Below are 20,944 nucleotides of genomic sequence, written 5' to 3' on the forward strand. Positions count from 1 at the left end.
GTACTACAACTCGGCGTTATGTTGAACTTTTTAAGTACCCATCGAGATTGAAACAATCTATAAATTTCATAATTTCATTTGTTTTAAATACTTAAATATATTTTTTTTATATTTTTACCTTATTTATGATTTTTTACTTAAACAAAGCTTTAAGTCAATGTTTCAGTTCTAACAATGTTTATTCTCTAATTGGTCAAAACATTACATTGTACTTGCTGATTCAATGGTCCATAAAGGAAGGTAATCAAACTTGAAATATTCAGAAAGTTCCGAGAAGGCGATGACATCTTGAAAATCATATAATTTTCTTCAGGTCGTGGAAAAGTTAGCACTAAGAATTTTTCCTAATATCAAAAGGAAATAAATCTACAAAACCATATCTTTCAAAACACCAAATTCAGGTAAATAGTGTATCAGTTATATAAACTATTATGTCTATATCTGTATGTGCAATTTTTATTAGCATTAGATCCCTACTCTATATGTACAGCTGTATAGTTAGTTTTATTTATCCAATTGAATCGATGACGATTCCATTGCCTCATAAGAGGTGAGACTGTATGAACCTTTTAAATAACCACATGTTTTGTTTCTATTCTTGCATTACGTGAATCTGTTACGAGTCAAATTGTGTTTAGTGGCTTTCATGTAATGTCATACTGTTATTGCATTGATATCTGTGACATTGTAAGGATTAAATATAAATCAAAAGCATTATCTTAAGTTAATCAAAAGCATTATCTTAAGTTAAGCTATATTAAGTTATTTTTATCTTTAAAATACTAAGTCCGTCTTTAGATTTAGAAATGTAAAAATGAGTACTTACCTCTCGAAGAAATTCTATGCGCTCTGCTGCTGATGGCGCATGTGCCAAAAATCTATCGAGTAAAATAACAATAAATCATGGGTCGAAGTTTTATTGACGTACATTAACGTTTCATGTTGTGTCCATTTTGTCACCATCATTGTGACCTGGACGACGGTTATGCTGCTGTACTTGTTTTCAACTTTAACAGTATTAAGTTAGGAAACATTGACGACTGTTTCACTGCTGTGTTAAGATTAAAACTGATTATTATTGATCTAATGCGATCGGTAAAACACAGCTTGTTTTAAATACCACATTGATCTCACCGGTAACGTTTTAAATAAAAGTTTTATATTTTTATACAGAAAATATCTAGTCCATGTATGGCTTATTTTATTCACGACGATAAAAGTAAACATAATTGACTCGGGAATGTTAGATTTTGAATGACCACGGAAAAGGAATTCTCTCTTTTATGTCTTAACATTTACATCAAACATTAAGTTAAAATTACCAATTATTTTATATTGATCAACTTACATTAAGCTTTAAATAACAAATGTCGTTATACATCATGCTATAAGCTCGCCGGTAGCATGCTTTGAATATGATTTTCAAACGACTTGACCTACTTCAATGACAATGGTTAGCTGTGACATTCTATCACTATAAATAATAATTCGACCAGGAGCTTGCTAGAAAGTTGGATAAGGAGTAGTTGTGTGAAATTGATTGGTTTACTTGTGTGATACCGATATGTACATTGCAACGCTATGTTTAATTATATTCTTTAGTGTATTTTTATAGCAGCATTATTATTCAAATTAATAACTTTAGCATTACTTTAATTATTTCAAAATTTTGTTATGTTAATAACAATTTATATTTGATATTTGTCCCATCTTTACCATTTGAAGTGATTCATATCCTACAGAATTACTTTTGATGGCATCCCATGTCATCTGGAAAATCCTCTTGATATTATTTCTTTGACCCTAACAAATTATGGAGATTGATTCAAACGCCAATATATCTAAAAAGATGGAACTTGTGTTTTTTTGTTAAATAAACACATTTACAATGTTGAACTAAGTCTTCCAGCACTGGATAAATGTATATCACGCCCAAGTTCAAAACCAGGGTAAATTTTTATACCAACTTGTATATTAGGTTACTTATTCTTTATCGATTATTGTTGATACATATGTTTTTGGATGAAACAATATTAATTACTTAGACAGCGATGCGGTTTGAAAGCATTACATGTTCCAAAGATTAGATACATCTGTGAGCGAAAGGAGTTTAGGGAATAAGCCAAAGGATGCATCGGTATCAAAATCATGTAAGGAATTTTTTTATAAAATCAAAATATCTTACTAAGTGACGTGCTATCATCAAAAACAAATTATATTTTTTTTACAACTGAGGTTATTATATTTTTTTATTAAATAATATGGGTTTTGCGTCATTTCATTTTACAGCAGTGTTGTTGCATGACTATTTAAATGCCATCAAAGTTTTTAATTTGAAATTATCTATCACAAGTTTTGTACCAGTGCATTTACAATTACATGTATATATATAATATTTTTATTATTGATCGGATGTTTGGTGTTCATTAAATGTTAACAAAGAACTTGTCAATGTCATGTTAAATAGATCGTAAAGATATTGTAATTACAGCTTTAATGATTAAAGGTTTTTTTTATATATAACAAGCACATTAATACTATATTGATTTACTACCAAACGGTATATTTGAACAATCATGTTAGCTCTTTTGTAAGATGTGCTACTTCAAACTTACTGATAGAAACACTATGTTAACAAGTGATGTGCTAAATATTCATATTATTCATCCAACATTAGTACTTACAAGGAGAAAAGTATTTAAAAGTGTATGGATAAAACGAAGAGTAATAACTTGGAACTTGGAACTATATAATTGAATAACAAAATTATATTCGGTCATTTTGTATTCATTAATAATATGATTGTCTGTCATAAAGATTTCACAACGTAGCCTTGCGTTTTGGTGAAGTCTGTCATTCAAATTTAGTAGCTTTGTTGAGAAATCAGCCAGTGTTTTATGAACCTTTATATACACGTATTTCAATTTTTGAATCTCATTTGATGAGCGTGATAAAATTGCAATAAAAATATCGTCCGTACCGGCGGATCCCTGTGTACTCTTTTGTTTCTGTTTTCGGTGCCTGATTGATTTAGTAAAGTGTCGTATAATAATGGATCTAATACTTGGCATATCGGGCATTTGTCGTTTGAACAGACATTCATGAACTCCCCGGTTTGAACGTCAGCCAGGAAGGCTGTAGAACAATTGCACGCGTCAGCACACTAAGCAAAGACAGCTCTTACTGGACTAATTTCTTAATCTTATTGCCATATCAACTTCCTCTTTCATTTGGATTAGGTCTATTGGAAGGTTTGTACCAAACCTATTTTCTGTGATATATGAATATGCTCCGCCTTTATTCAGATTTCGGTGTATTGATAGTAATTCATATTAACCAAGAACGTGTTTTGTCTGTATTGATAATGACTTATTCTGTACCTACAGCACTGGGAAGTAATGTTTATTGTTTGCCCATCCACCATGAATGGGGACATAATTATAGTGTCTACTATCATCGTCTCATCACGTCATGTCCGTTTCACATTGGGTTTGGGGCCCATTGATGCTTTACATGTATTTCACTACAGATGCTATGTCGTCAATACCAATAAAGCGTTTCTGTGAACCATTGTTCTGTAACTTTTACCATATCTTCATCGATCGTGATAATTCTTCTAAATAATTCAATATCAATATTCCATTGTAGTCAAGGACATATGAAATGATAACGCCACACAACAATATGTCTTAGTTGGATTTATTCGCTCACCATCTCATTCAAACAATACATGTAGCAACATATCAAAATAAGGTTAATAGAACAAGCTCACAGATCCACCCTACAAGAAAAGGTGTTGACTGGACCTATCCAGGCAGTTCTGGATTACAGAGCCATCCTACACAGTTAAAAGATTCTTTAGTTTACCTAAAATTGTATAACTAATAAGTTATCTGCAGGAAAGAAAGGATTCATTACGAGATTCTAGATTAAACGATTTTGTACATTGTAAATAGATTTTTCCATTTCGAAATCAGAGACCACAGGGCTTAACTGTCACATGAGTATATCATGCTAGCGTAGCTCACACCACTAACAGTAATACAGAAACGATCATTAGTTCCGATTTGAAAAAGAAGTTTTTGCGAGAATGTTGTGAGATCTTTTTTCTTAGACCTCAGACGTACCTAATAATTCTAAAATCTACGGATACTAATATGTAAGACTATCTCTGATTCATTTGTTCTGAATTAGTTTGGGTTTTCTCGATAAAGAGATAATAAGTGCGTAAGATGACGGTCATAGCTGCAATCTTTGGTCATGGACGGACCCTAGAAATCTGAAGTTCTTGCCGAATACCAATACTAGTAATTTGCGATTTGATAAAAATGTTTAATTTAGGCAATCACTTATCTAAAGCTGAGGAGTATAATCTGGCCGAAAACCATCGGTTTAGAATGGTAAAATTTGACCCGAGAAATATTGGAGGGAGTATCCGGAAACGTTTACAGACAGCGCACAGGGACAGATGAAGCACGATGTCTATCAACGAGATAATAGAACTGTAGGTCAAATGATCTAAAGTACTACAGAATTGGTCTTTTCATGTTAAAATAACGAATGGTAGTATATCATACACATGATTAGAACTGTACAGTCAAAATCAGCATAGTTTGTTTCATCGATCAGAGCAGTACTTACAGACGATGTTTTTGATAGCATACATGTCTATATAAGAGTATGTGTTTGAGAATGTATCTGTGATATCCGTATGGTGTGAGAGTTAATGCCCCTTACATATAAAATAAGGTTTAACGTTAATTACTTCCCTTTTGTAGTAACAATTCCCTGTAGATTTGCGTTCATTTAATTATTTTCTTTTAATCACATTTGATACTGCTCTGTACACTGTATAATTTATGAATTATTGTAGCCTGAGAAATTGTTCAAAACAAAAACATTTTGATCTTGTAATTGTGTTAAAATTGAAGAAGAGCAATTGATTGTTTAAAAAGTTCCTTAAATAATTCAATTTAATCATGTTCAACGAGTTTAGCAAATATACTTAAATATATGAGTGGAGCACGTGATAAATCATTAGCTGGCATGAATCGAAATGCACACAAAGGGCTTAAATATGATGTTATTTGTATGATTTCAAAAATGGTCAAGAGACTACATACCAAGAGTCTATAAACCTCAAACAAAGGGCATTGTAATCAGTCATTAATTGGAAGATAATTTTTGCATAGTTCGCTTTTGAACTTCAAAAATATATATCAAATTAAAATCTCAAAAATCAAAACAAAAATATTCCAACTTGATAATCATGTGATGCAACATATATCTAAGTGATAATGATATATAGTAATAACTAGTTCTGCCAAATTAAATGAAATAAATTTGACGTTATCCTCAGATTTAACAGTTAATGCCGATAATCAATATACAATACCCAAGGAACAAACGCAATTATAAATCAAAGTCAAAATGACCGATTCCCCTGCTGGAAAGCATTTCAGCCAATGAAAAGTTTAACATAGCTGTTGTCATTATCCTTTCTCAGAATAATCAGTTACATAAGCATGATGTGTCTCTCATTTGTAATCGACCCAACAGATAGTCTTTAACGAAGAACGAAGAGCAGAGATACCTCGGTGTCAGTATGAATTGATCTGTAACAAGGTTCACATTATATGGAATTTATTTGTGAGATCAAAAGACTTTACTGAACGACCTATGAAGAAGGGGTAGCACATTAACCCGTACATAAAGGGAAGAGGTATGGCAAGACGGACAGCTAACCAAGGCATGGGAACTAGACAAGGGAGCTAACTTGGCCTAACGAGACGTCAATTTTTAAATAAAAAAAAATAAATGAGAATACCTTTGCCAATTCTATTTCATAAATAATACCTTAAAATGATACACAAAAGATTAAAATACGAACTTAATTTTTAAGTTCGTTTGAAAATACTTCCGTATACTGTGGAAAAGCCAGGCCAGTGAAAGTATACTCCTTATCGCACTTACACTCATAATTGCATATTTATAATCAGTTGTAAGAACACTGATTTATCATCCATAAGGGATTTCAATGATCACTATATTAGTTAACAACCAGAAATAGCAAACTGTATGAAAAGGCAATACATGCAATCTGCAAATCATTGAAAACTATCCTAGAAAAAAAGCATGAAGTTCTTTACATGATCACATTTCGACCTTGTTTACCTTTTCGTTCCTTTCTATTCCCAGAAAAAAAAGACTTTTATATGTAATCACTGTAAATTGTAATTGTTTGCTGTAACAAGATTTTGATATTGCTGCTGGTTTATTTCGAAAACCAATATCTTATACCATTATGTAACTCCGAAATGATATTCAATTCGTATGAAACTGTCGTAGTAAAGGTCCATATAAAAGGCTTAATTTACTTCAATTTCAAAACTTGTATGAAAACGTTTTGGTCTGTTCTGAAATTCTAGGTGTGTATGATGATAAGGCCTAGCTGTATGTATCTGCCACTAAGCATTGTCGGTCTGCCTACGCGGGATCACAGGCTCCAATCGATCTGTGAAGAACTCCCTACAAAAAGTGGCATATTCAAGAATGGCTCACAAGCCACCTAATCTAATTATATGATTGGTTCTTTAGAAAATGACCGACGGAATCTAACCAATCGGAAAGGTCAATTTATATACTCTTTTGTTTGCTTTGTTTGAAATATATATATATTAGATAACAAAAGAAATACAGACACAATTGGAAATCTTGATTAATTCTTAGTCAATGGGTTGTATTTGATAAAAGTTAGATGAAAACATTTGGTTTGGTCGAATAAGACATGTATAGTTAAATGAAAAGGTTTTAGGCCAGTGCACCCACGGTCTAATGGTTATAACAGAGGAAAATCTAGTTAACAACAGTGGAAGATGGCGAGGCTTTCTGGAGAGGGAGATGGAAAGGCTTTCTGGAGGAGAATAAAACATGAGTGAGGTCGATGAGAACATTCTCAATCTTTCTTGAAGGTACGTGTGCACACTAGGTCAGTCAATGTCAAAATCCACTAGACGTACGTATATATAATTAACAATCAATCTATAAACCGCTTACAGGTAAACAAATTTGTTTACAACGTAAACATGTATAATACACAGGGTAAAACTATACATTGTAACAAAGTTTATTTCCTGGAGTACAACGCGGGAAAAAATGGTAGGAATGTGTTTGAGTAATATCGTGTCAACCAAAAACGATATTAGGTTTACCAAAACGATATTAGGTTTACATACACTGAAAAAATATGTATAAAAATGTTGATGCACAGCAAATCATCCGAGGAAAATTCATACTCAAGCAGCAACTGTAAATGGTACAGAAAAAAAAACACAATCATGTAAGTAAATCCATACGCAGTCAAATTAACCCAAACAAAATATAAAACATTCTGTAAGTTACCATTATTCATGATAGCTAATTAAACATATGAATATTCATGAAAGCTAATCAAATATATGAATATTAATTCAGCCTGATTTGAATACAAACGCAATGATTGGTTGCATTCACCTATATTAATCTAATGCTATCAAGGTTTTTCCCCTACAGAGAAATAAAGAAAGTAAAGCTAGTGCATGATAATTCACTCTGTCAACGTTTATGATAATAAATAAAATGAATATGTTGAATTTTCTAACAATACAGTTTTAAAGAAGTGAAATCAAACAAGTAGTCACTACGAGGTAAAATAGAGTCCAAATGAAAATGAAAATAATTTTAAAGCCACAGGTTCTTTCATGAACAGTATTTGGTTTTATGATTTTTTTTTTAAACTTTTTTAAAAAAGTCAAATCTGTAATCAATATAGACCATTCTTCCGAATTTTGTCAATTAAGAACTTTGGTATAAATGAGAAAAAAATGTTATGCTCACCAAAACGCAAGGCTACGTTGTGAAATCTTTGACATATTTTCAGAACTACTCAACTTAATTCAACAAAACATAACGAGGTTTAACAACAAGAGTCATTAGTTAATTTGGATTTAGTTTTAAATAAGTTCAACGACGTCATGTGATAAGTGATTGAATAAATATGCTAATAATATTTGTGAGATAAAAAAAATTGAGTCAATATCAGCATTGGAACTCAGGATTGTTAGGACACAAAAAACGTTTATATACATCATGATATAAAAATAGACACTGGTTACAGTAGCCCCGAAGGTCAGCTGCAGTCCAGCCATATCATATGTCACAATGGAAAATAAATCTATTGAAATACTTTTAATTGAAATTTTTAACTTATTATACAAAAATGTGGGAGATAATTGAATCTGACTACTGGATTAAAAATCTTCAATAATGCTGAAACTTCGTTTGACTAAAATTAACCTTCAAGGGTAGATAACAAAGGAAATCAAAATTCCTACTTTGAGACAGGTTTTACTTATATTGGTGGGAGACATAAGAATACAAATCAAAGCTTTTTATAAAGCAAGAGATACAATTTCAGCAAGTTTAGCAAAATCAGATAGCATTTTCTCCCCACAACTTTGCATGAGTACGTAACAATTTAAAGGAACAATATCACAGTCTTAGAAAAAAACGATCACATTCAATTCTTTGAGAACTTTTTGCTGTGGCGGATGTTTATATTATATACAATTACATGTATATACATAAGAGGCACGTATTGTGTGTTTAATAATATGAATGCATTATATTTACACATAATCACCACACACTTCCAGTTTATCAAAGTCTGCACTCGTAGTTAACGCTGTAGTATTTACAAATGATCTGGACATATAAGGATTAAGGTGCAGGTCACATAGTAATACTACTGTAATAATACAGTAACCATACCGTAATTATACAGTAATTGTAATGTAATTATACTGTAGCCACTGGAAATGCCATTTAAACATGACACAGTCATTACGTCAACAAATAATCCTGATCAATCTACAATGAGATTATAAGCATCTGGTAGTTCGGTACAACTACCAGACATTGGTTTTGGCAAACGATTACTCCACAACATGTCTTTGGTTGGCTGTCAATGCAATGACGGTAATACAAGTTCAATGACAAGAAACACCAAAATATAATATTGAAAGCCAGGTTACGGACCGATAACCTTCATTCCCATGCTATAAGACTGCCCTGTCACAGATCAGTGCTGCAGCTCCTGCACGCATGATTGCAATATTGAAAATGTTAGTTTACATATCCACGTCTGAATATTATCAAGGGAATGTTTCGAAATCACCAGTCGTAATGTTAACTTTAACGGTGTAATATGAGGACCATTTAAAATGAGAACTGTATTTTGCCTCAACTCTTCATTAGGCTGAATTTTCTATCTTAATATGTATCTCAAACAATAATAAACCGTTTTTATTAATATATAGATCTATATATTTGAATGGCCTACCTATTTTTTTAATACTTGTGTCTATAAGAGTACTAGTAATACATTTTCCCTGATTGTTTGGTAGTAATTTTGTATTTATATATGAATTTCATATATTTTTTCTTATCTACAAAGCGCTATAAATATTCCTAGTTCTCATACAATCTCGGCGACATGATCTTGACAGGATGAAATTGTTTTTGCACCAATGAGTAATAATATGCTACACAGCTATGGCCCATGGTAACATAATCGTTCTGAGAATACTGTGACTACAGATAAATAACACCAAGGCAACATAAGTTCCCATCTACAATGGTTCCGGGTCATCGTCACTTATCAAAGAGCAAACCATCATGGCCACACTAAACGTATCACAGCAAACTTCACCTTTAGCAATACCCTTGGATTGTTAAAAGCAGGAAATTAATAATTCCATTTCTCGAATCTGCTTTCAAACTAGTCATATCACGTCACATTAAGTGTTCCATCATCAACCATTCTGGGACGAAATTTCCCGAATTCCTAAGAAAGCATTGGAACCTGTGATCGGTTGATTCAATTACGGAATTACTACAGTTACAGGTTTGCTACAATTGGCTTGTGCCACCAGACTGTGTTACTGGTTTCTTCCGACGAGGCGGAGAAATTCTTCGTATCTGATTGAACTCTGACCTCCGGAAGTCCATAGAAGGTTCCATTCCGTTGCCCACATTGCCTATGTTGCGCGGGTCACCTTGGTCTCGTCTGGACTGATGCTCCGATCGTCGTAAGATCACTTTCTCGGCGATTAGGCTAGGGAGCTGATCAAGAGTACCCTGCAATTATGTTCAACATTGAGAAGTTAAAATATCCGTTTCAGATATAAACTCATATAATCATCTTTCTCACAGATAAAGTTTGGAAACTGGCCAATGTTTCATAAAATATAGTTGGAGTCAATATTCAAAACGTTCTGGTTCAAATGAAAACACAATTTATATCCGATATCCGATTTATTTCCGATTTTCAAAACGAGTATGCTTGTGAAAGTTTTCCTTATATAAAGATATTGAATTACAATCATAAAGTAGATAGAAACGCATCTTATGCAAATTACTTCAGCCTTTTATCTTTAATAAAATAACTAAATCAATTATAAACCCTAATTTGATACCTGAAGTCCAGCGAGTTTTTCCTCGATTTTATTTACTCGTCGCTCTAAAGACGTCTGGTTTGTGTTGATTTCCATGACTGTATCAGAAATTTGTGTCTGGGTCTGGTTCAATAAAGTAAAAAGGCAGATACGTTATAACTCTCTCCAAATGATCCTTTCTTAAAGCATGCATACCTGTTATATCTAAATTGTTATGCATGGGGTTATTCTTACTTTTATATTCATGATGAAACAATGTCTATAAAGGCCAAATTGCGATTTTTTTTCTATTTTACCAAAGGAAAACAAGCATAAGCCCATCGAGTCTAGATCACTCACATGCATCGAAATCTATAAGAAGTTTGATGGACGACGAACGCTGTGCCAGACCAGGTAGCCAACATTTGTTAAAACTATGATACTACTGTATACTACAAAGCTACATCATGTGCCTTTTTGCGTCAAACAACATTAACTATCATGAGGGCCGTCATCAGAAATCTACATGGACGTTTTTGCAAATGTTAATTATATCCAACAAACAAGAAAGCAACTATTTAATCGTTATTTGAATATAATGTGTATACTAATTACAAAGACTATGAATTATATTTCATTATTCATAAATGACAGGACACGAGGTGTTTATACGCCATCAGTACGGTTATATATGGGGACACACACACAAGATCAATTATATGGCTGTGCCAGATATATTCGGGGGAAATATACTATGTATGTAAACTACGTAAAGGAAGAGGTACAGGCAACATATAGAAATATTCATGTCAGTTTGGTAACGTGTGGTAAAATCCACGTTAACAGTATAACCCTTTGCTTTTATAACGGCTTATGGATGTTCTATGTCGCCACGTGACACTCGTGATCTCGCTGTGTCGTCTGTAAAGACCAATGCAAGACATTTCACGGATATCACCCTGTTGTGTCTGCTCAAACTTCTGTACCCGTGCGAAGTCTTTGCTTCGCTAGCTGCCAAATGTTTATTTAAACACTGGTATAAAATTGTCAGAATAACAAAGATTGAAGCAGCGAGCAGTAGAAAAATAGCCAAAGCCTAATTTTAGATACTACTTAAAGCAGAGTTTACATGGATATCAAAAATACTAACGAAAACTTTCAACCGTATATAGAATTAATCAATACACGAGCATCTTGAGAGGAAAACACAAACCGATCGAGCTAAAAGAAGTTATCCCTAGCCGAAAGGTATATTTTGACTAATATTCATCGGGGATATATCTCCCCCTCCAATGAAGAACTCTAAGTTTGATGGGTTAACAACGATATAATAGGACAACTCAGCATATCATTCCTGAGTTCCTACATGGGTGCGAATGTAACAATATAAGAGGCAAATAAGGAGTTATGAAAATCAGCTTGAAAACCAAGGCGAGTGTTCCATCAACTCTGGTATCAGTTTCGAATTAGCAGCTTTAAATCGAACTGTCACCAATATTTGCCTCATTTGACTGTACCTTTCTTTGTTCATGATATATCAATTCATTTGTGATTACTCAAATTATAAAACGGGAGCTTCGAACGCCTTTCTTTTCGTCATATGTCTTAGGGTTTAAACATGCACAACATAGGACCAAGGTGAATTTAAGAGATATTTAAGAAAATTCTTTCCCGAACGTTCTCAGATATCGACTGTCAACCGTCAGCGCAATTTAAGCACAGAACGCCATAAACTAAAATGTTTGAAAATACAGGCATTTGGAAAAGTTTATAGTGCTTCCACGAGGTAGCAACAATCTCCCAAAGGAGCTCTGAAACCAAATATCATTATCGTAACACAATTATAAAGATGTTTGTTGTTAAATCTGTAAGACCTAGAAACCTACGCCACTACATATGTTCTGATGACAACGCAAGATGTACCTAACATAGACATACAAGCTATTACCATAATAACCACTATTTCATCAGCAGAATTAAGAACACAGTATTCGAAACAATATTCAGCAAATATGACAATTTAGAACATATTCATCATGTAATGGTTGTGCATAACATATTTTGGTTATTTGAAGAAAAATTGCCTAACGGGTCTACAGCAGCTCTGTATACATGTGGGATGGATCACTTGTAATGATTTCGTATGTGGCATTGTGACATTTGCCTGCCTCGGGCTACACCATACTACTGTCGTAAACACACACACACATACAGCACAAACACACTAGAGGAAAATACAGCACTGCTACAGAGGAGAGAAATATAGCACAGGACTCTTCAACCATCCACCGAATTCCATGCTAGCTAAATAAAAATATAACAGAATAAAAAACAACACACAGCAGCTGAAAACTGAAATAGAAGGCAGTCAACAAAAACAGTTCTAAAATAATAACACATAGTAAAATCAACAAAATATCGAAATCTACTATAGCCATGCCTGCAATACCAGCGGCCATGCCAGCAGTGGTTTACAGTGGAGTTTATATAGTGTGGATAGGTAGCTAGCACACAAACAAGATGCTGATTATGAAATTGTATTTCAAACCTGCTGGTACTGAACATGGGGTATGGAGATATAGCAACTGGGCATGGAGTCCAACCCTGCCATCCCCACATTCTACAACGGAAAAGGAAAGGAGACATCGATGGTAAGTGTGGGGTACACTAGAGTGTAAATAGACAGGTTCCCCGCTAGGTTTTTTTAACATCTACCGTATTCGACCCAATAAGCGCTCACGACTTAGTTGCTCAAAATAAAGAAATGTCATCTTCTGTTATTTGAGTAAATAAAAATAGAATTGGCCATTAGAACGAAAAAAGAACACATTAGCTTGAACGCAGTCTTGTGAAGTTTGTCGGATAGAATTTCAAATTGGTACTGGAATGCAATTTTGAACAAACTAGGCCCTGAAGGGCAGTGAGGAATGATATGAAAACGGATTTATTAGGGCCTATTCTGGTCAAGAATGTAAGTACACTATTATTCATTTATAATATGTAAAGAAGTCATTATAAATTAACACATTTCAGACGTGAAACTTTTGAAGGGATTATTCATACAAACACTTCTTTTTCGGTGTACGTCTTATAACGAATGAAGTTGCGAATTCGTATATGGAGAGGAGATGTTGTCAAGAGACAGGGCTTATATAGGGTCGGATACGGTAATTACCACGTCGATATTTATTGAAGATTCTTCAATTTACCTGGTATTCATTAAAGTTTTAGTATGCGGTTTTTTTAAACTTTTATATGATTGGAAAACTGAAGTGATTTCAATTTCATTCAGGGTAAATTCACCACTGAAAAGTAATCAAGGCCAAACATTTTTTGTCATTTTGTTTTTGCGGGGAACCGGTCTTTTTAATGAAAACACGTTACCATAACAGTGTATGTCAAGATGGCTACATTGCTTAACGGCAAAGCGAAATAGGTATTATAATGTAGAGGGTATGACTTGGTATAGAGCGTCCTACCAACCAGCCATTCAATGATATGAACGTTATAGCAATACCTATCATCACTTTATTGTTGTAGAATTTGAAAGTCATGGACAAAGGCGGCATTAAACAATATTTTATAGAAACAGTTTGGTATAACGGTAGAGTAACAAGGGATGATATTGGACTTGTTAATGGAGTTATATAAGAGAACATAGATGTTATTATTTCACCATCGAAGAAGCCTTTCCTTTACCGAGTTTTGAGAATGATTTAGCCGAAATTTCCGGAGACAAATACTGAATCATGCTGGAGAGGGTAACCAATCCTACAGCTATTATTGTTGAGGAAGGGTGACAAAACAGTTTATCAACTACAGGTTTGGAATTTTGAATTGTATTTAATTATTCTATTCCTGAGACAGTAACAGTATTATTTCAGGGAGACACAATCCATCTATGTTCCTATCCTTTTCATAAAAAGTTCAAACCAGCGATTGTCGCTGTCATCTTTTTCTGGACTTTTGTCGTTCCGTAATATCTCCAGTATGATACCAATGTCAGTAAAGTAATACCTCCTTAAAGGATATGGTAAATGTCATCAAAGTATATATATATATTTATGTCATCCCTTCTACCTACAATTTTATCACAAAAAGCTTTACTCGACCTAGTCTTTCTCTTCAGTTTTAGCACACCACACACTCATCTTTCATGCTCCTTGTACACTAAAATAACCTTAAATGAGTGTCGCTAATATTTATATTACTTCCCCATTTATTTTTTACTACCCCCTTGCCAACTCTTACATCTGGTTTATCTACTTTTTACTTCGAATCATTCACCAAAAATCTTGCCCTCCATTTAAGAAATTAAGTTTGACATCACTCGCTGACTCATGTATTTATATTGTACATATGTATGTCACCTATGCCATGATGGTAAATACTTCATAATTATAGAAACAGGCCTCTTCCCTAGAACAATACAATTTTAGAGTTGAAGAACATGAGAAGTTCTAAATAACTTAAAACATCAAATGATTGGACTCAACAAATCATTATCAATAACAAAACACTTGGTACTGAATAATGAAGCAGCAATATTCCAGTGTGGAGAGAAATACTACACAGACATATAGAGGGTCGTTTGTGGGCAGGACAACATCAAGTTTCGTCCGGATCTTTTTAGATGGTCATACTGATTTAAAGCATTTGCTAAATGATACAAATGTATATCAATTCTGATCAAAGCGTTATACTATCATCAATCATGTCAACTCTTAATTTTTTTAATACGGTATATGGACTTACGTAACATGAAAACCTTGTGCATGTGCTTGCATGTTGTGAAGATTGAACAATCACATCTAAAGCCCCAATATACACATCATTTATGATCACATGAATATTTTATGAAGATGCTAAACCATACCTAAACTGATATATACTAATTTCATGACACTTTCTGGAAACCTAAAAGTTATGTACCCTATTGATGTGTATAACAGACTCAACTTCGCCCAAACCATATGAGCAATGTACTTACTAAGCGTAAAACCTATGGCAAATGGATACCATATAAAACGTCAGTTCGTCTGAATTCTGATAAAACTTCACTGGAGTCATATTCAATTTGCGCCGTTACTACTGTTAACCGAATTAGTACTATGATATGTATCTATAACGTCTCTAGTATAGGGACGTAAAAATTTAATATTTCAGATGTGTTGCACGTTAATTATGCAGAACTTTATGAACCAAAGGTATGGAAATGATTTCACATTAAATACAAATTATCTATATACTTTTTTTTTCTTTTGCATATATTGAGGCTTTGAAAAAGAACTCATCGAATTGAATCATTAACATTGAATCAGGTGTATAAATTAAACAGATTGTGATCCAACCATGCACATTGACAGAAAGATGAACAACCTTAAAAAGTTTTATTTTTAATTAAAACCTCTGACCGTATTCTGTATCATCACTCGTTACCTTAGCCATGTCCACGAGTGTGTTCTGGTTTTCTAGAAGCTTCCTTTGGCCCATCTTGATTTTTCGGAGCCTGGAAATTGACATTTATAAGTCATTAGCAAGACTGTGAATCACCTTCCAGGGGTTTCATATCAGCGGGAGGCCATTTTATCAACATCAACTTTAGAGGTATCACAAATAACCACAGTCTATACATTAATGACCATCATTTGCATCCATGGTAACCAGATGGTATTGAATATGGTATCATTGATTTTGTCCATCGTCAAAACTCTTTTGTATAGCCTAATTGGGCAAAAACTCAAATTTTATTAATCGCAAGCTCTCTTAAGATCTTGCTGTTTATGGACTTGTGAGTGATTGACATTTCGTATTGTAGTATGGTTACCATGGTATTCTAATTAAACAATAATGCATGCATGTCTGCACATGGTCTAGACCATTCACTTGGTCATTTCTTTCTTACGTTATATTTCAATAAGTTCACTAGTTGAAGAGGATGACAGACAAGATGATTTATGGGCTTTCACATCAAGACAGTTCGGACAATGAAGGAATCGGGATGGAAAACTTACGAGTGGATGGCCTGAAGAAACTTCCTCTGATGAGCGCGAACCTTGCTGCCGTCCACTTTTTTAACAAGTTTGGTGTATTTGTAGATGAGCCAAGTTTCCCGTAGTACGTTGGCTGCAGCATTTTTCATCTGAAACAAACAATCGCAAGTCAAGCAAATGGTAAAAAGGACAAAAGATCATATTTATTCTGAATAATCCCAAAGATAATTACATCACCATGGCCATGGGATTATGGTTAAAGTAAGCGTCAGTTAGTAAGAACAATATAGCGCGTTTGCGAATGTAAAAAATACACTTGGTTAGATTATTGCAATCTAGTCTGTGCATTATTTTATTGACTTACGAGTTCAGAGAGTCAAAAGTACTTAACACGTAAATTGTTTATTTGATTAGACGACACACGACAAACAATGTAAAATGCAGGATAAGAGGTGAATATAGAATTCTTCTAATGTTAACTGAAAATCCATTAATGTAACCATCCTTGTCTCTATAAATTTATAATTAAATTTACAATGATACATGTTTGCAGTACGTATGTAGTATTTGGAGCTAGATATCCTACGGACTGATGCTTGTCTATAGCACCGTGGAGCAGGCAGATAATCTCCTCATATCACCAGCTCACAGTATTGATGTTGTCATGACGATGGAATGATGGTGAAAGGGACCCACTCTAATGCTCTTACGGTAAGGCCATGCTGAGTTATTAATAGGTTTGTGTTTTGCCACCACAAAGTTTCAATATATGAATAAGTGTCGATATGAAGAGTAAGGCTAAACAATGTTATTCATATGTTTCTGTATCCTATTTCGGAGTAATTGGTTTCTATATACGAGACGGCCGAGACAGTATAGAGATAAATAATGGAGTTGGTATCTTATTGTTAAGTGGCTGGACAATAGATATGATTATGTCACACATTTCCCCCATAACAACGTTTTTACAAATACCTATATTCTGTAAGTTCTTTGTGGATGTTATTTTTTCATTAAATAAAGTAAAATGCTATACATTAATGTACCAATACTTTACAAGTACTATATTCTCATTAAACTTGTATATCATGTGTAAAGTTTGACCTTTCCATGATAGAAATACGCCAAAGAGACCAACGAAGACTAAAGGGCCTGTATTTATACCCTTGATATTTCTTAAATAAAGCAAATAGTATTAAAGTTTTAATTATTTCCATTTTAGGATCCAGATTCACAGAATACACGGGCACAGATAGGGACTGGACAAAGATACAACAGAGACTATGACACAATCAATAGTTTTTAGCCAGATGTTTTTTTCTTTTAAGGAAAGTTACAGTACAATAAAACTGAATTACAGCGTCGTAAAAAAATACAAAAAATGATTTTTTTTATGCCAGGTACATCCTTGTTATCACTGTTGGGTATTTAAAATTATCATCAAAGAAAGAGCTTGGCTTGTCCTAAACAATGTATTTCTATGAGTAATGAATAATTTATTTTATCAACAATAAATTCTACAGTGTGATAAACAACAGTATCATGTAAATAAATTGTTGGATTATCAATTTGTCTGATAACGAGATGACTCAATAATAACATGGGTTTAAAGCTGAGCTGTTGAGCCAGGAAAAATAACCATAGTAATTAATTTTATAGGCTGGCTTTAGATTGCATATAGATATTTTATCATGGATGGTTGGATCCAGCTATATTTGTAGGTTAACTTCCTAGCCACACAGATGAAGACATTCGGTCACCTGTCTGACCATATCAAACTTCATTGTATGTATACAATGTCGATATAGATATTATATCAAAGAAAACTTTTATTATGTTGACATTATGACACGTATGGAATTATAAACTTTAAGTGAAAACTAGAAATTTGATTGCACATTTCATTCTCTTTTTTAATTGTTAGTATTAGTGTGGTTGATTTATGAATTAAGAGATTGAAATTTCATTACTTTAAATTGGCAAGAGTTGGTTATTGTACATGTAGTATCTATGTAAAGATAATAATTTAATTGTTTGATAAATCAATACATAATTCCCATTTAGTCTCGTTTTGGCACCCTAGACCTGTTCCGAATGAAAGGATAACCCTTCAACATTGATCAGCACGTTTCAAGGGTAAGCATCAGACTGAGGTTGATGATGAAACTTGACAGATAAATGATAATTGACAAAAGTCAATAAAATTGTCTACAGTGCTTACCCTCTTGGTGAGCTGGGTGTCCATCATAAAGTTGTGTACATGTTTTTCTGCCCTGCTCAGTTCTAGTTTCCTAGCCATGACAGCCACCACTAACGCTGTACAGCCAGCTCCCTACAAACACATTCACAAAACATCCAAAAAGACACACAAACATTTTGATCTTTTGTTTTTAATAACCATTCAGGTGATATTGATTGACTAAGTAATTGTTTTTACAGTGGAACCACTAGGAAATGAGATCTATAGTAAGAGTGATTGGATTATCAGCGGTGTATAAGTTATCCCAGAGGAATCACAGGCTCCAACCGCTGGGTGATGTTTGTCGTTCAGATAAAAGAAAGATGGATATTTTTTATCTATTTGTGACTGACGTTGTCATATCTGTCTAAATTATTCAATGAAATACATTAATGTAACTAACAATGTAGAGTCCTGTCAGAGAACATTTAAAGATTAAACAATACATAAACCATAACCCCATGTTGCTATAGATATGGCTTTTAAGTACAATAGTTATTGTGACCCCTGTTGCTATAGATATGGCTTTTAAGTACAATAGTTATTGTGACCCCTGTTGCTATAGATATGGCTTTTAAGTACAATAGTTATTGTGACCCCTGTTGCTATAGATATGGACCGTGTAGTAATTATATCTGCTTTAACATGTATAACAGTAACTAGTGTACATTGCTCATCATGACCTATGTTGCTATAAATATAACTAATAAAGTGTCACCTCCCACCATAACCCCTGGTGTTATAGCTATGACTTTTACAACAGATGTGTACTCACCATGACCCCTGTTGCTATAGTTACACCATATATGTACTCACAATGACCCTTGTTGTTATTGTTACACCTTACCTGTACTCACCATGACCCCTGTTGCTACAGTTACAACATATCTGTACTCACAATGACCCTTGTTGTTATTGTTACACCTTACCTGTACTCACCATGACCCCTGTTGCTACAGTTACAACATATCTGTACTCACCATGACCCCTGTTGCTATAATTACACCATATCTGTACTTACCATGACCCTTGTTGCTATAGTTACACCATATCTGTACTCACCATGACCCCTGTTGCTATAGTTACACCATATATGTACTTATCATGACCCCTGTTGCTATAGTTACACCATATTTGTACTCACCATGACCCCTGTTGCTATAGTTACACCATATTTGTACTCACCATGACCCCTGTTGCTATAGTTACACCATATTTGTACTTACCATGGCCCCAGTTGCTATAGTTAAACCATATCTGTACTCACCCTGACCTCTGTTGCTATAGTTACACCATATATGTACTTACCATGACCCCTGTTGCTATAGTTACACCATATCTGTACTAACCATGACCCCCGTTGCTAGTTACACCATATCTGTACTAACCATGACCCCTGCTATAGTTACACCATATATGTACTTACCATGACCCCTGTTGCTATAGTTACACCATATTTGTCCTCACCATGACCCCTGTTGCTATAGTTACACCATATTTGTACTCACCATGACCCCTGTTGCTATAGCTATGGCCCGTCCACAATATGTGTTAGGTACAATATCCCCATAGCCCACAGACAGGAACGTAATGGAGATCAGCCACATGGAGTTAAGGATATTTTGGTGATTTTCGTCATGGTAGCTGGAATAAAACAAAACAATTAAGACTGATGTGACAAAACAACCTCAGAATACTAAGGGACAGATAACTCTGTTTGATCTAAAATTAGAATTGGGTAAAAAAACTTTGTTTAGATAAAAATCAAGTGAAGATTATTTCAAATTAAACAAATTTTATCTAAATGTGTGATTATGTAAAGGTAATATCATCTAAGGTGTGTTTATTTAGATTAGTATTCTATTCTGTTTGGCCCATGATTCTCAGCACTGTGGTACTTTAATGTGGCCGTTTGTTTGACCACCACAATAACCTATACATGCCAGTTTCCTTGTAAGATCTGTGGAAATTTGATTTTGAGAAAAGTGTCTAAGATTCTATTTATATTTCAACCTCCTATATCAATAAGTTCTGTCTTATTCAAACACATATAACAGAGTATTGCCTTTGCTTCTTAACATTCAAGCAAAACTAATAATGGGTCATATAGAAAGTTCCTGAAAAACAAGAGCTGTTGGAGAACAGCAAAGCTCGCCTATTCAGAAGAAGTTGATGTTCAAGTATTTACTATTTAAAAATAGAAATATGACAAATTAACAGACTCAAAAACCCCCTAAAGG

The 20,944-nt window shown here is 33.8% G+C and overlaps 1 protein-coding gene across 1 annotated transcript in view; it reads right to left on the reverse strand.

The window, feature by feature from the left end:
• Window positions 1-3,683: 3,683 nt before the first annotated feature.
• LOC138333043 (small conductance calcium-activated potassium channel protein 1-like) overlaps window positions 3,684-20,944 on the reverse strand; it is a 78,486-nt gene continuing 61,225 nt past the window's right edge. Inside the window, exons 6-12 of the mRNA XM_069281148.1 lie at window positions 20,213-20,348; window positions 18,687-18,797; window positions 16,487-16,614; window positions 15,912-15,981; window positions 13,021-13,092; window positions 10,515-10,616; window positions 3,684-10,176 (exon numbers count right to left, since the gene is read on the reverse strand). Coding sequence (XP_069137249.1) covers window positions 9,949-10,176; window positions 10,515-10,616; window positions 13,021-13,092; window positions 15,912-15,981; window positions 16,487-16,614; window positions 18,687-18,797; window positions 20,213-20,348 — 847 coding nt within the window. The 3' untranslated portion in view covers window positions 3,684-9,948. The remainder of the gene's footprint in view (window positions 10,177-10,514; window positions 10,617-13,020; window positions 13,093-15,911; window positions 15,982-16,486; window positions 16,615-18,686; window positions 18,798-20,212; window positions 20,349-20,944) is intronic.

The sequence above is a fragment of the Argopecten irradians genome, chromosome 10, assembly GCF_041381155.1.
Source record: "Argopecten irradians isolate NY chromosome 10, Ai_NY, whole genome shotgun sequence".
NCBI classification, from domain to species: domain Eukaryota; kingdom Metazoa; phylum Mollusca; class Bivalvia; order Pectinida; family Pectinidae; genus Argopecten; species Argopecten irradians.